The sequence below is a fragment of the Pteropus vampyrus genome, unplaced genomic scaffold, assembly GCF_000151845.1.
Source record: "Pteropus vampyrus isolate Shadow unplaced genomic scaffold, Pvam_2.0 Scaffold222, whole genome shotgun sequence".
In the NCBI taxonomy this organism is placed as follows: Eukaryota; Metazoa; Chordata; class Mammalia; order Chiroptera; family Pteropodidae; genus Pteropus; species Pteropus vampyrus.
In genome coordinates, this window is record NW_011889003.1 from 2,290,322 (window position 1) to 2,306,709 (window position 16,388).

At 35.2% G+C, this 16,388-nt stretch overlaps 1 protein-coding gene across 2 annotated transcripts in view; it reads right to left on the reverse strand.

The window, feature by feature from the left end:
- Nucleotides 1–3,301: 3,301 nt before the first annotated feature.
- The window catches only part of LRP12 (LDL receptor related protein 12), a 70,493-nt gene continuing 57,406 nt past the window's right edge, over nucleotides 3,302–16,388 (reverse strand). For both annotated transcript variants that reach the window (XM_011373280.2, XM_011373279.2), the window contains 4 exons: nucleotides 13,606–13,808; nucleotides 11,218–12,322; nucleotides 9,583–9,715; nucleotides 3,302–5,981 (listed from right to left, as the gene is read on the reverse strand). In XM_011373280.2, the coding sequence (XP_011371582.1) occupies nucleotides 5,115–5,981; nucleotides 9,583–9,715; nucleotides 11,218–12,322; nucleotides 13,606–13,808 (2,308 nt within the window). In that variant the 3' untranslated portion in view covers nucleotides 3,302–5,114. The remainder of the gene's footprint in view (nucleotides 5,982–9,582; nucleotides 9,716–11,217; nucleotides 12,323–13,605; nucleotides 13,809–16,388) is intronic.

Consider the following 16,388-nt stretch of genomic DNA (forward strand, 5'->3'; position numbering starts at 1 on the left):
CATAATTCAGGTTTGTTGGCTCCAATTTGACGGGTGTTTCTGATTGATAGTATTACTTCACTTTATGACCCATTTCATTCACAAAACAACTGTTGAGTCAGACTAGACTAAGGTCAGTTCTTAGTTCTGCTCCTAATGGCCTTGTGCCCTTGGATGAAAAGATGTAGTTTATATTTCACAGGACTGTGAAGAGTCCAAAGATGCATATAAAGGACTTGGCAGATGGGAAGCACTCAACAACAGGTAACTATTATTTGCTTTGAGAATTCTTTGCTATGAAAAAGCAGCTGGTAGTAAAGGACTCTCAGAAATGGTCTTTGATAATGTGAACATGAGATATACACTCACCTTCAGGGTTAGGTATGTGTCAAAATGTCCTAATATTTTGAAGAAAGAATCCTGTAACATCACATAATTGTAAACTATGTATGGCATATATGGCTTATGTTACATGGTATAAAATAAATACAGATTTCTGTGAAGTTGAGAACAATTGATTCATCAGCTGTTACTTCCTCATTTTAAAGCTTCCTTCAAACTCTAACATCTGCAGATTTTACTTTGGCTCATTTTACCACCATGCATGTTGGTAGAATGAGGCAAACTTTTAACCCATGACAATATCCACATGCAATTTGTAAGCAAATTCTGAACAAGGCTTCAGAGATTCCGAGAACTGAACTTTCCCTCTCTGCCTGCTTCTATCAATTTTTAAACAGGGCCCCATTTGAGTAAAACAGGTCCTATCAAGTTACTTTCATCTTCTCCCTTGGAATTCAGGAGAAAGGGTATGAGGGGATGACCAAGAAGCTTGGAGAGCAGTAAGGTGCTGGGTGGGTGTGAATGCGTGTGTAGTAGGTACTCAATAAATACCTAGTGAATTGAATGTAGTTTTTCCCCTTTATCCTTTTAGCTTGTCTTACCCATTTCCAGTTTAACAGTGGATGATGGTGGTAAGCAGTAGTAGCAATTAAAACCTCAACCGGTTGTAGAAAGAGTCCCCTTCACCCTGTGCTTATGTTCTCAGTCCTAGCTTATAATATGAGCTGAGGCAGGGGCTGCTGGCCCACAGAACTTTTCTTACACAGCCCCTTTTGTTTCTATTTTTTTCCATATTAATACTGGATCTCTGACTTACAGACTGATAAGACAAAAGGCTGTAGAGATGATCTAAATAACATGACAAATCTGAGTAATATCCACCAAAATCTGTACCCTATAAACAAAAACCACACTTTTTCAAAGTGTTCCTGGAATAAACAATTGAGAAAAGACAATGAACACCCTAAAGCAGACATAATATATATTCTCTTAGTCTGATGCCATAAAAAAATTAATAAAATAGAAAACAAAACTACCTAAACCAAAAAAATCTCATTATTTGGGGGGCAAAAAAACAGCAAAGAAAAAAAGGAGGAAGCCTTTTTTAGATATAACTTTTGGGCAAAAGAGATAAAAAGTGAAATTTCAGAACATCTAGAATATAAAATGACAACACCACTACATGTGATTCAGTTAAAACAGTGCTCAAAATTAAGTCCACACTTTAAATCTCATATTACTAATTGAGAAAAAAAAGGAATGAATGAAGTGCTAACTCAAGGAGTTAGGGAAAAAACAACAAAATAAACTAAAGAAAGAAAAAAGTAGGACATTTATTAAAGTGGAAATCAATTAACTGGAAAACAGAAAAATTATAGAATGGAGACACTCAAGGCATACCACTTTGGGGGAAACAAACAAACAAAAAACCCACAATAAAAATAGGTAAACTGTTAGCTATCTTAATTAAGAAAATAAGGGAACAAACATAATACATAAGGGGGGAGAGCCAAATGCACAGAAGAGGAAGAGATAACTTTGCTCTACTCTAGGCAAATAAATGTGAACCACCGGATGAAATGGATGGTTTATGACCCCCAGCGCAAATGTCATTAGCCAACTACACAGACCAATTACCATAGAAGATACCAAAAATGTTGTCAAAGAGCTATTTGCCATACATCCATCAGACTCAGATAACTTCACTAAAGTTTTAAGGAACAAAATTCCAGTGCTATTTAAACTGTCCCAGAGCACAGGAAAAGGAGAGAAATTTCCAGATTCACCAGCATCAACATTTTAAAGATAGCATGCAAACACATACACACATACACATTATTGGCTAATGTAAATATACTAAAATATGAAACAATATACTAAAAAAAAATACACATGGTTGAGTTTATTTCAGGAATGCAAGGATGATTCAAAATTATAAAATATATTAATATATTTTATTGTATTAAAAGATCAAAGGAGAAAAATCATATGGTCATTTCCATATAGGATAATGAAAAGGCATGTGATAAAATTCAACATGCATTCCTAGTTAATTTTTTTAAAAAATAGGGATCAATGGATATCCCTTAACATAATTAAATATATCTATCTTAACCCAGTTCATTATAGCCAATATATTTAACATCACTGTAGATGTACTAGACAATGCAATTAAGACATAAAGAGGCATGCAAATTGGAAGACATGACTGTGCAACTGGAAAACACAAAAAATTAACAGAAATACTATTATAAACTATAAGAAAATGGGAGTCTGGTAGCTAGGTAGAATATTAACATAATCGTTTGCTTTCATATATACTAAAATCAGACTACGAACAGAAAAAACTTCCTTAATAATAACAAAAATGAAATTCCTAAGAATAAACTCTTGAAAAATGTACAAGGTATCTGTAAAGTGAAGTGTAAAACATGAAGGAAACAACAAAAAAACTTGAATAGGAATCGTTTTTAGATAGGGCACCATGATTTACACTGAAGCTTTAGAATGACAATGTTAAATTTCCCTAAGTTAATCTATAAAAGTAAAGCTGTCCCAAAAAATGAAAGTACTGTGAGATTTGTTATGTGGAACTCAAAGGTCAAATGGAAAAATAAGCAAGAATATTTTTAAATTAGAGTTATTAAAATAGTGTAGGACTCGTACCAAAAAAAGGAAAGGCAGATCAACTGAAGACAATAGAATTTGAGTCTAGAAACATATCCAAATGATAAAGAAATTTCCTACATGATAAAAGGGTCATTTCAAATAGTAAGACAAGAATGGATTTATTTAATAAACAGCTTTCAGATAACTGGGATAACCTGGGAGGAAAAAAGTAGAGGCTTAAATTCAGGATAGAGCAATGATTTACATACGAAAAGTCAAATAACAGAAATATCTAACTATACTTTTGATATTCAAACCGATATTTTTTTTTCCCTGAAAGATGGGTGTCAGTAGTAAGAGAGAGACTTACTTTTTACTGTTTGAATCAGGAAGATTTATTAGTTAATTTAAAAAAATTGAAACACATAGCAGGAAACAAACCAAAAACCTGTTCATGGTAGTATATTCTATAGGGGTCTGAAATGCATCTGAAAATAATAGAGAACTGATTGAGTTACTCCATCTTTGAAGATACATCAATCAGAGTCAGTTTTTTTCAAAGGCAAAATAATATTCAGGTCCTTAGGGATTATTATCCTCCAGTACTGGTATAAGCTACTACTTTTCTATAAAGTAGTTAAGGAAGAATATCCCTCCCTTTAATTTTCCTTCTAGACACACTACATATTTTATGACCTGAATTTGTATATGCACCAAAAAGAAACAAACAAAAAAAAAGGAGCAACTTGATTTAAAAAGTACCTCGAGGCAATACAAAAAACGTTATTTTAATTTTTGATACATATTAAAACATTTCAGTCAGTTCTTCCTGACAGCATAACATGACAAATACACAAGACCTCAAACATGCTTTAAAATGACATCCAGCAAAGTATTTAAAATTTAATAAATAGCAATAATCACACACAAATACATTTTTCATACTCAATCATTAAGCTACTAAAACAGACAGCTAAAGAATAAATAAACAGGAATTGACAATAAAAATAATATGTGGGGTTTGCAAATCACTTAAAATGGGGGGGTGATCTGAATATTTTCTTAATTTGTTTTTCAACACGTAGCATGATCCCCCTCATGAATAAAATATATTGAAAAAATTACTTTCTTACAATAACGTAGTTTTTAAATACAACAAATAAATATAAAATCAGCAAAGCAATTTCAAGTTGTAATAAAAATGCCCCCTCTGACCCCCCAAAAAGCTATGGAAATATATAGTCATTGTGGTAGCAAATAATAGTATTTAAAGTAATAGTGCGTATGCACTAAACTCATCTGAGACCTTGGTATGATTTTAGTGCAAATCCCTAGGGTCCAATACAAGCATAACCCCATATCAGGGAAAGACATTACCAGTTGGAACTTATCTTGTACAATTTTTGTACATATTTGATAAAGTTCAAGATTTAATGCATAGTAGAACATCTTCATCCACTTAATTCTGTCCCTAAATAGAGATGAAAAAAGAAATAACTTGGGATTTTACAATTTGGTTTGTACGATATTAGTGTATTAAAGTTAATATTAGAAAATCTATAAAAGTTTTGTTTTTGTCATTAATTTATCTATCTAAATTTACATCACTGCATGTTAAACATAAGAGAAAAATTTTAGACAGATTTTTCTCCCTTTGACAAGCTCTTATTGTGATGAAATCCAATTATATTTAGACAAATGTTATACAAATAAAAACAAAGGTGAGTATAAGGGTTTTTTGCTTGGGAAGACATTTAACAACCTTAACATCTAGTCTATTAAGTTACAAGATGTACTGGCAAAAGCATAAAGGGTTCAATTAAAAGAAGGTATTTTGTACAAACGTTTTAACGTAGGATAAATAAACCGACAGTCAAATGAGTTTCAGCAGCCATATTTCTACTGTAAACTACAGTACTAGGATAAAAACAATTAGAAACAAATGGAAGAACATTACTGAACAATATGAATACATAATGCATTTTTAGTTGCTAAAATAGCAAACTCTACAGTTCATAGAGTTACAAATTGTTTAATTTAACCATGCAGGCTAACATATAATAATAAGAAATCACCCTGCATCTTTTTTCTTTTTAAATTAAAATCAGTTTAATTGTAAAGTTACAAAACAATAAATGGATATTGCTCCAACTCGTACACACTCTCCCTTATGTGATTCGTACCTAACAAAGTAACAAAGCCTCATCATCACTGGTTTCATTTTTCAGTGCTGCTTCTAGGCAAGTGTCGGGTATCTGGGCAGTGTGGACGATGCCACAGCGCTCACAGGGGCCATCTCGATGACTTGGCCTTCCTCCAGGGTTTGCTGCACTATATGGTTGTCCAAAGGCTTGTCCTTGATCTGAGGCAAGGTCAAGAAGAGGTCTAGAGCAGTCATTCGCATCAAAGTCTGAAGCTCCATCAGAAGCTGGAATTAGCATTTCGACATCATCATCTTCTTCTCTTCCGCTGACCCCATTATCAAGTTGTCTCAAAGGACTCTGGTTCTGATTTACAGAGCTTGATCGCCCTAACGTAAAACGTACCCAACGCAGCCCCCGAGTCATACGACTTAGTGCACTCGTGAGCTGCTGACGTGCTGGACTCACACTTGGAGGTTCCACACTTGTCACATCCCTTCCGCTATCTTGGTGACCGCCTCGGGTACTCTGAGTTGAGGAACTTCCACTTGCTCCCACTGTGGCTTCTACTGCGGTTGTGGGAGGGACTTTTTGGGGCAAAGGAGCTGCAACCCCACCAGATGCTCCTGCCGTATCTCTTCTCTCATTTTCTGTGTCTGTGTCGTCGGACTCCACAGAAAATAAACTTCTATGAGTATGATTTCTTTCAGGTTCTCTGCTGGTGCTCTGACTAGGGACAACCTCATCTCCATCTGCTGAGACCAGAGCCAATGACCCTGAATGACGTGATCTTGCAAAATTAAAAATACGATTCCAAAGGTTGCTGGATCTGCCTGCCATAGGAAGCCTGATGGAAGTAAATCCAAGCTGAGATCGTACAGCCAGCCTCAGGTTTTCCAAAACAGAAGCCTACAAAAAGAAGAGATCTTTAAGATAGCTAACAACGAAGTACTAAGATGGAAAACACCCTTCAAATAAGAATGCGTGGCTAAAAATTCTTACTCATTGTTAGGGTCTATGGAGGATGAATAAAGTTTTCTTACCTGTCCAGGTTCAACACGCTATAGAATCTGATCTATAACTGGAACCACTGCTCACTGTGTTTAAGATTTTCTTGACACTTCATTTTTCATATGCAACTTTAAATATGTGATATCGATTATAACAACTATTTTATTTCAAAACTTCACATAGTAACCAACCCTAAAAGTGTATCAAAGTTGGAAAACAAAATTATTTCATACTTCTTTAGCTAGGAAGGTAGAAGAATCTCTACCTTAATTCACTAAATGATCTAATGCAGTATGGAAACTAAACACTTGGCCTGTTTTTTTCTTTTTCTTTTCTTTTTTTTTTTTTTAACATAGAACAAGTTACACTTGATTTATGAAGTTGAAACTTTCTAAAACATGTGAAAATTATATTTCACAGCTGATTCTTAAGGATTTGTTGAATGAATGATGAGGATTTATAAAAAAGGAATTAATACATTTGTTAAACAGCACAGGATTTAATAAATAAACAATATTTGTAATACAGCACAGGAAACAAAGCTAAAGAAATTAATTTGTTTATAGCACTACACGATGGTATTTGAGACATCTGAATTCCTTCTTAATCTTTAAAGATTAAGTTTTATTGTCTACAGCTTCGTGTTAAACATAAATTATATCTGTAGTCTTTGAAATTGGTAATTTTTAATCAGTACATACGGGAGTGATTTAATAAGTACATACTGCCCAACTGAAAGGAAATCTACTTTTTTCTAGATGAATGAGTTTATGGATTACTTAAAAAAAAAAAAAAAAACCCTACAGCATCTATATAAAACAGTCTTTAAGCTCCATCTAGTGGTTATAAAAAGGAGTATTCAAATTTGGGATAAATAGCTTTTTTATCCATCTGGCATTAAGTATTGAAAATACAGTATTTCCAGGAAACAATGGTGAGTACATACTCTCCTTCAAACGATGACGTAGTTTTCCTCTGTCAAAATGAATGGCTCTTGCCCTTCCCCTCACAAAAGATAAGGATGAAAACAAGGACGATGTGGCAATGTGTGTTCTCTGTCTCCCTTCGTGACTGGTATTGAATTTATCTGTGATTTCCATATAGGCCTTTCAACCATACTCTGAGGAATATGATCACAGAAAGCTAAGAAGTCACTATCATAGGACTATTTCATAGTCTGCCCTTAATAAAGCACAAACTGTCAATAAGAAATGTGGATATCAGCACACATAGATTTGCTATATAAAGGAGTAAGATTTTTCACCTAACTGGGGGGAAAAAAAGTGGTTGACTTCCCTAATGAACTTCTCCACAGGTCTGGCCCTCATCGTTCAGCGCTGATGTTCTAAGGCTTCGTGTGAACACAGTGTTAGTATATTCAGCAATGAATGAAAAGCTCCTCAGATATCATTCCCTTTTATCCACCACCCATCAAGATCAACAATGCCTTTGGCACACTTGGATGAGATTTTAACATTACAGTCTGTCATAGTGAGGTAAAGCTCTCTTAAGTCTGTTTAATTAAAAACTGCCAATTTAACACTGGATGGATTCTATGAGGGATCTTAGGAATGTTTCAGAAATAATTTTATATATTTCTTCAGTTTATGATGCAGAAGAAAGCATTCCTTGGAAAGCATTTCTATTTTAAATGAGATGGTAATTCAGGAGATTATTTTTCTTTTTAAACACTGCTAAAGACATTTGATAATTTGTTACCTAAAGTTTCTAACTTGGGAGTTTAATCTCATTAGCTGAATAAAATCTAGCTCATCATTCAAAAATATATTTTTAAAATGTTGTTGAAATAGAGTTCCCTTAACAAGGGTAAATTATGGCCCTAGAGAATGGTTTCTTATGTAGTAAAGAATTAAATCTTACGCAAAGGAAGGTCTGACTTTTATCCTCTGCTTCTGGGATGTGACCTTAACCCTTGGAATGTCATCTATGATAGAAAGGTCATTACCTAGAGCCTTGTGCCAGCCAGGGAGTAAAACTGTGCCTTAGCTGAAGGCTCTGTTTCACACCAACAACGTGATGTAGGATGGGGGAGCTTTGGGGCAGCACTATCAGCTGATCGCTAGATGGGCCAGAGGCTGAGATTGGCCATGTGTGCAAATTAATCATGCCGATGCGATGAATGGGGCCCCAGTAAAAACCCTGGCACTGAGTCTCAGGAGCGCTTCCTTGGTTGGCAATACTCCTTGCGTACTATCAAGTATCAGTTTCAAGAATAATACTGTCCCAACTTTATGGGGCAAAAATTTACTGGAAGACTCATTTTGGTGCCCCCTCAAATGCTGCCCACGTGTCTCTTCCTTTGGCTGATTTAATCCGGGCCGTCTCCCTGTAATAAACTCTAACTGCGAGCACAGCTGCTTTCAGTGAGCTCTGAATCCTTCTAGAAGTTACTGAACCTGAGGATGGCTTTGGGGACCCCTGAACCTGCAAATGGTATTAGAAATGAGGGCTGCCTTGTGTGAACTGTACTCCCTCTAACTTCACAGCTGGCTAGATCTTGAAGGGTAGCCTCAAGGTACCGGGGTGGTGGGTGGTAAGTGGTGGAGTCAGTGGATGGGACTGACGCCTTGTCTCCATGCCCACCTAAAAGGAAGCATTCCTCGTGGCAGGGCCAACAGTACACAGAAGCCGCATTTAAGTTTTTCCTCTTTTGCACAGAAAATTCCAACTACTGGAACTTCTAAATTATTTACGTAGTAAATTACATCTAGAAAAATGTTTTAAAACTACAAATTCCCACCAAAGACTTCTCAGAAGATGCAAATAAGGGAATCAGGAATCTCATTTACCAAAAAGGAAATGGTCTTCCATTTTGAACAGAATTAAATCACTGGAAAATACTGCTTATCAAATTTTCTTAATTCTAATACTGAAGGCAATTTTTATAAATGTTTCTGGATGAATTTACAGTTTAAATGTTTAAACACTGAAAAAAAAAACTTTTAAAAAATCGCTAACAGAAATTTAAAGACTTTGAAACATTAATAAATAAGCTACTATTTAAAGAAAATGGTATGGATTCTCAAACACTGTAAAACCCAGCTGTGAAAAAGTTTTCCCTCAAGCCAGGTAGAAATGCTAACCTCACTTCAATTATTGTTAACTTATTACTGGTTATTCTAGCACGTTACTAGTACATTCCTAGCATGTTAACTTTAGTATTCATTCTTAACTTTTCTAAATGTTCTGCTGAAGTAGAAAATAATCTGGAAAACTTTACTTTTAGTTTTAATGAACTAAATTATCCTAAACTGTAAAATACTTAAGAATCACATAACCAAATCAGAAGAATAAAAAGTATATTTTTGTAGTATTTGTTAAAATACAGTCAGACAATTATAATTTCTAATCCTCTATATATTTAATCCTTGATTTCACTGCAAAACTTTTGGCATAGTCAAGGGTCCTTTTACCATACAGTAAAGCACAGATTTCATTTTAAAAGGTACTAAAATAGAAATTATGAATTGTAACATACCTGATTAGGTGAACAAACAGGAAAATCTTCAACTGGTGGAATTAAACCCTGAGCAATTAATTGTCCATAAGAGGGAGGAGCTTCTCTTCTTAACAATTCAGCTTCCACTCTTGACAACTGTGTTTCAAATGATCTTGGAGAAGACATAAGGGAATAAAAAGGATTAAAAAAAAAGCAAGCCAAAGAAAAAAATTTAAATCAATAAATTAAAAAATGTGAATCTCAATATATATAAGAGATAATTTTAAAGGCATTGCCAATCAACATTTTCTGATATCTATACTACCCCTACACTGAAAATACAGGCTTTACACAGGAACCTGGACCATTACGTTTTAATAAATCAGAAAACCCTGTAAAAGTAAAGGTGTGAGGTCTTCAAACCCCTAAAACAGAGGGGGCTTGAGGCTTTCAGTAAAAGTATTGAAAACTCTTAAAAGATACTTTATTTACCAAGTGTGACAAATTTATTTTTCAGATAAGGAAAAGAGTGAAAAGAGTGAAAGAGTCACCAATACACTTTCTAGAACAACCGGTTCTTGAACTCAAGACATCTGAAAGACATCTGACTCTTTGATGTGTCTTATGGTGCAACGCTGTAAAGTTTTCTGGCCATATTTACTCGCCCAAAGAAAAATGGAGCATGGTATCATGATACTATGCATCTGTGCACGCCTATGCTCTCAGCTGTCTGGTACACGCCGTTCTGGGCTGAATTTCTTATTTGTAACCCTCTCGGGACTGAGGGTCATTATCTCCACATTAGATTCCTAGGAGACCTCTCTGCCAGATCCAGTCTATCCTCCACCACATGGGAGACAATTCCCCTAAAGGACACCCTCCAGTGTTTAACCTTTTCTTACTTGAGAACTCTGATGCGTGGCTCTCACTGAGCTCTGCAACATGACATCGGCCTTGTGTTCGGTCTTATCTCCTATTAGTTCTTCATATGTATGTTATCTCTGGACCAACTGAACGATGTGCTCACTCTCCTAGCCATGCTGGCATTCCTACTGCTATGTGTTTTCCCAGGCTATCTTTTCAACTACAATACCTTTTCCCCATCTACACTCTACTCACAGGTTTCGAATGGCACTTCTTCAGTGAAAGCCCTTCCACAGGCTCCCTATCAGATTAGTTATCTTTTGACTTTTACACAACTTTGTTTTATAGCTCTTAAACAATTTACATTTTTGTCATCTTATTCCAACCACCAATTCCTTCCTTCTAATTGTAAACTGTCTGTGAGACTATATCTTACTGATTTTCTATTCATCTGTATAGTGCTTTGAACACAGTAAGTTCTCAAATATCAGAAATTATTAATATTTATAAAAACATAAGTTAAAAAACCACAACTAAGAGCTATATCTTGCAAAATGCCCACAAAACAGATTAACCTGAGAATAAGAAGTGGTAAATACTGATTGGCTATTCTTCTCCCATAACTGTATTTGTTTTTTAATGTGTTTAGCTTTTTGAGTCTGGCTTTTCACACTAATTTTATAAATTATAAACAATACCTATTTCTAAAATAATACTACTGCTAATCACACTAAAGTACTTGTTGTGACTATCTAGGCCATGTTTTTACGGAAGAGAACATAAACACTATAGTTTTGTCTTGATACTAACCTCCGTTCAAACATTCTCAGAGAGTAAAGCTTACAGGTGCATCCCAACGCAATGACGAGTAACAGGCCACAGATAAGGCTCCCTATGACAGCGGCAGTTATGACTCTGGTAGGCACAATCACCGGGCAATTCTCCTCGTCGCTGCCATCACCGCAGTCATCCTGAGAATCACATACCCAGCTTTCAAACACACAGCGATTATTTTTACAATGAAAATTTCCAGGCTGGCAAAAAAAGCAGTTCTTTTCGTCGGAGCCATTTGGGCAATGATTCTGATAGTTGCAGCGATCAGAACGAGGATAACAGACACCGTTTCGGGAACATGGGAATTCTTCCTTCTGGCACATGGTACAGTTGACTTCGTCCCTTCCATTTGGGCAATGCCAGTAGCCATCACAGCGCTGCTGCTCAGTGTAACACCCCCAGTTACCTCCGCAGGGTATTTCCCATGGCAAACAGAAGCCGTCTACTTGGTAAGTGGCATTAAATCCCCTTGCAGCATTGACTTTGTCGGCACAAAAATGGACTCTTATCTGTCCAGAGGAAGAAACAACTGTAAGAGGTGCGTGAGAGTCAAAGGCAGTTAACACACGCAAAAGCTTGTGCGGATTCTCCTCCAATCCATCGTATATTTTGACATAATCGCCATAACCAGTACCATCGAGTTTAAAGTCTGTGAAGCGTAAAATGACTTTACGATGATCACCAGTGTCTATTAACCAGGTGCAATTGCTTCCAGGAGGATAAAAGTCTGGATAATTGGGAGAATTAAAAGTACCATAAAAGTATTTTAACCACTGCCCACAAGTTGGCACATCACAGTCTATCTCATCTCCCAGGTCAAGGCAGTCAATGTTCCCATCACATTTTAAAGATTCGGGGAGACAAGTGTAAACTTTGGTAAACCGAGATAGACACTGAAACTGGTTGTAAGCACAGGGTTGAAAAGCAGCAGATGTTGGAGGATTAGCCTCTTTAGCACAGATCTCTTCATCAGAACTGTCTCCACATTCGTCCATGTTGTTGCATTTCCAGGCCTCTGGTATACACTTTCCATTCCCGCAACGAAACTGATCACAGGCACAGTTTGGTTCCGCAGATTTCCCTGGGAGGAGGGAGGTGGAGAGGTTAAGGAGCAAAAATCGTACTCTTTAAATGATATATAATAGCAAGTGATATTTTTATAATAAATGTTGATTAAGCCAAAGTGAAAGGGTTTAAAAAATCTTGTTTTAAAAAGCAGGTTAAGTTCTCATGGCAAATTAACATTGGCTCACTAATTATTCAACAATTTAATTTATTAAACACTCACGACTTGTTTCTCTGTAGTTTGTTCTAAAGAGAAAAAACCAATCCTGTTTTTGCAGAGTTACTTTACTGAAGAACATCTAATAAAATAAGATATATGAGCCAATAGGATATATTGCCTTAGAATTTTAAATAACTTGTTGCATAAACATCAAAATGGTAGACATTTTGAAATAAAAGAAAATTCATCCACAATAACTTATTGTTTATCCACAATAACTAAATGCTTATAAAATTCTAATTATCTTAGTGTAACATCCTAAATATAAAACAATTATGAGGTAGGGTAAGAAAACCAAACATTAGATCCGTAAACTGACAATATTGGGCCAAGCTTACTTTTTCATTAAAGACTTGTTTTTTGTGAGTAGGTGACAGAAAATGTGCTCCAGAACCTAAATAAATATTATGAGACTGTTTTTAAGAACAAAAAGGAAAAGCAGTATATGTTTGCTAAAGGAGATCATGTAATTTCAGAAGATGTGAAATTATTTTCAGGAAAAACTATACATAACTCTAGTGATTTGAGTTATTCACATTTGTGTGATCTGGTCACCCTTTCTGGATAAAGTTTATAAACAGCAAAACAAGACTTCTGAAACTAAGAACTATGAAGGTGAAACAGTATGTCTTTTTGTAAAGACAATGGTAATTCACAAATACCCAAAAAAATTCTGAAGTAATTTTCAGGATATGGGTAAGCACCAGAGGTAGAAAAAGGGCTTTTAAACTAAATGTATTAAAAATATTTAAAAAGAAAATTGACCTTAGTTTATAAAATTAATCATGTTGTTAGGATTATACAAAACACCTTTTAAAGACCCAGCTCTAGGGCACCTGAACCTTTAGTTTCTAATTCTTCAATCACAACTGCCTTGAGAAATTGGTCACAATTAAATGGACAGTATTTAGAAGACTTGGCTGAAGTGACTGAGCAGTTAATGCTACAGAATTCTCATCAGTGTCTTATTAAAAACACACCTGGGGTGCTAGAGTAATTGGGGGATCACTTCATAAACTATATCAATGTTTAACCAATGTACTGTGTACCTGAAACTAACAACAACAAAAAAAACACACCTGAAAAATATGCCAGTCTGAAACCCTTTCTAGAGATACTGTCGTCAGAGTGGAATCTGATCCAGATGTGGTCTTGTGAAGAAATATATGGTGGTGGAATTGTGGACCCGCAAGCTCGGTAACTTTCAATGTTCTTGTATGTTTCTATCGTCAACCAGTCCAAACTGCATCTTCTGGACCCTTGAATATCAAAATCCTGAAAACTACAAATAAAAAGTCAGAAAGGGCTATTAGAAAGAGTAATTTTGGAAAAAAAGTTTAGAAAATTATCATCATAATAAAACATAACTGAGGATTTTATTAAAAGCCTCTATATAGTTATTGATTCTCCTGGGTTTTCCAGACATATAACTGTATCATCAGCAAATAATAATACTGCTTCTACGTTCCTGATATTTGTATCTCTTTCCCAGATTCTAGAGTAATACTTCTTTGTAAGTAATGTCAGATTGTAAAACAATGCTAAGAAACAGATGACGGTGGGCACCTTTTTCTTTTTCTTCTTTCTGTGTGTATGTGTTTAGGAAAGACCACTTCTAATTCAGAACATCCTAAATTGTTCTGTGTTTGAACTCAAAATACTACTCTATAATCTGATAAACTGAAGTACACACAGAAAAAGTCAGCCTTCTCTTAGATTAGACTGGTTCATCTGCTTGCTTAGTGAAAAGTCTATAGCTTACATTTTCAGGAGAGCAAATGGCACAAATCTGAGCAAAGTAGAAAAAAAAAAAAGAACAAAATTTTCAGTAAAAAGTCCCAGAGTTTGAAAATACTTTTTAAAATGTTACTATATTGCCAAACATTATCTTGCAGTTCATAAAATATAGACATGAGTAAAGGGCAAAACAAAGTCAAGTAAATAAGAGCACATACAAAATTAGTCACTGCTATGAAAAAAGAGAAACCAAAATATCGTTTTCCAGTAACCAAAAAGTGAAGATCTGACTTCATGTCCTTGCCTCTGCCTTACGCTAAGTGATAATAAATTTAACTATCCAAGGATTATTACACCAGGATATTTCCTCTTCAAATATTCTGAATAACTGTAACAAAGGCTGACAGACGATTTGATTGTTTCCAGTTTTTCACTATTATAGACAATGCTCTGAAGAATCTTTATCCATGTATCTCTCTCGATACACACATCTAAGCATTTCTCTAGGACATACTTTTCTACAAGTAGAATTGCTAAGTCAAAAGACAATCCCACTTTAAATGTGATAGACACCAAGAAAAATGTTTATATCAACTTACAATTCCACTGAGTGTGTAGGAAAGTATCTTATACCCCCACAAGTCTGGCAAAATAAAATATTCTAATTAAAAAAAAAATTGTTACCAATTAGGTGCAAAAAAAGATTATTATTGTTCTATTTTGCATTTATTTACTGAGACTGAAACAATTTTTCCTATGTTTATTAACTACTTCTATTTCTTTTCCTGTGAATTGCCTTATTATATCCTTCATCCATTAAAAATTGTTCTTATTTTTCAAAGAGCTCTTTAATGGTATAAAATTGTACCTGTCTGGAGTATATCTGTTATGAAAGATATACGTACATTCACACACAAACATTCTAACAATTATTGCAGGTCTTTTTAATTTTAGTAATTAGTAGGCATGAAATGGCATCTCCCGTTGTGGTTTTATGTACACTTCCTTGAAGAAGAGCGATGTTGAACATCTTTTCTGTGCTTATTGGCCATTCTTATATCTTCCGTAAAGTGTCTGTTCAAGTCTTTTGCTCATTTTAAAAAATTGGGGTTTCTTCTTGAGTTATAAAAATTCCCTTTATATTCTTGATTCAAGTCCTTTGTTTGATACATATATTGCTAATATTTTCTTCTAGCCTACATAGATTGTCTTCATTTTCTTAATAGTATCTTTTGATAAGCATGTTTTTAATTTGTTTTGATGAAACCTAATTTATCATTTTTTCTTTTATGTTTAGTGCTTTTAGTGCTCTAAGATACCTCTGCATGCCTACCCCAAGATCGAAGATATTCAACAATGTCTTCTAATATTTTAGAGTGTTAGTTTTTGCATTCATACCTAGGATTTATCTTGAATTAATTTTTGTGTGTCTCGGGGATAGGTTGAGATTCTTATACTAATTTCTGTTCTATTATGCAGTTAAATTACTGTCTGATTGCCCTGAACTTGTAGGGGTTTGGTTTTACACTTTGTTAGTGAGTTGTTCAACTTTGTCCTTAGTCTAAGGTGAACTCTTAATTTTAGGACATTGTCTTTATAAAGTATGGTATCTCTAGAGTTCAAAAAAGATCCTGAAGGAATTTACCAAGCCTCTCGAAATCAGCAGGTTTCAAATGCTGAACTCTGCCTCCGCTGTGATGGACAGGGATCAAACTCGAACTGCCTCAGCTGCAGTGCATAGCAGCTGAAAGCCTTGAAGGGCTTGTCCTACTGGGCTCCTTCTAGTCTCTTTAAAACATGCAGTTCTGGGGTCAGCCAAAGATTTGAGAATTTATGTGCTGATACAGGGCTTCCTATTTTGTGGCTCTCTCATTTCTCAGGTTTGCCATTTCAATTTCCAGGCACTGTGGCAGCCTCGACTCCATCCTCTGACACCTCCAGTTAACACTGTGGCAATGTGATTGAGTTCTAGTCTCTCCATTTCAATGGACTGGGAGGCAGATGGGAAACAAACGTCTCATCCACCGTGGTTTCCTTCTTTCAAAGTCTGAACCCCCTCTAGTTTCTTCCAGCTTTTGATTACTCGCCAGTGCCTTCAAGTAGTTTTTTGTTTTTTAAATTTTAT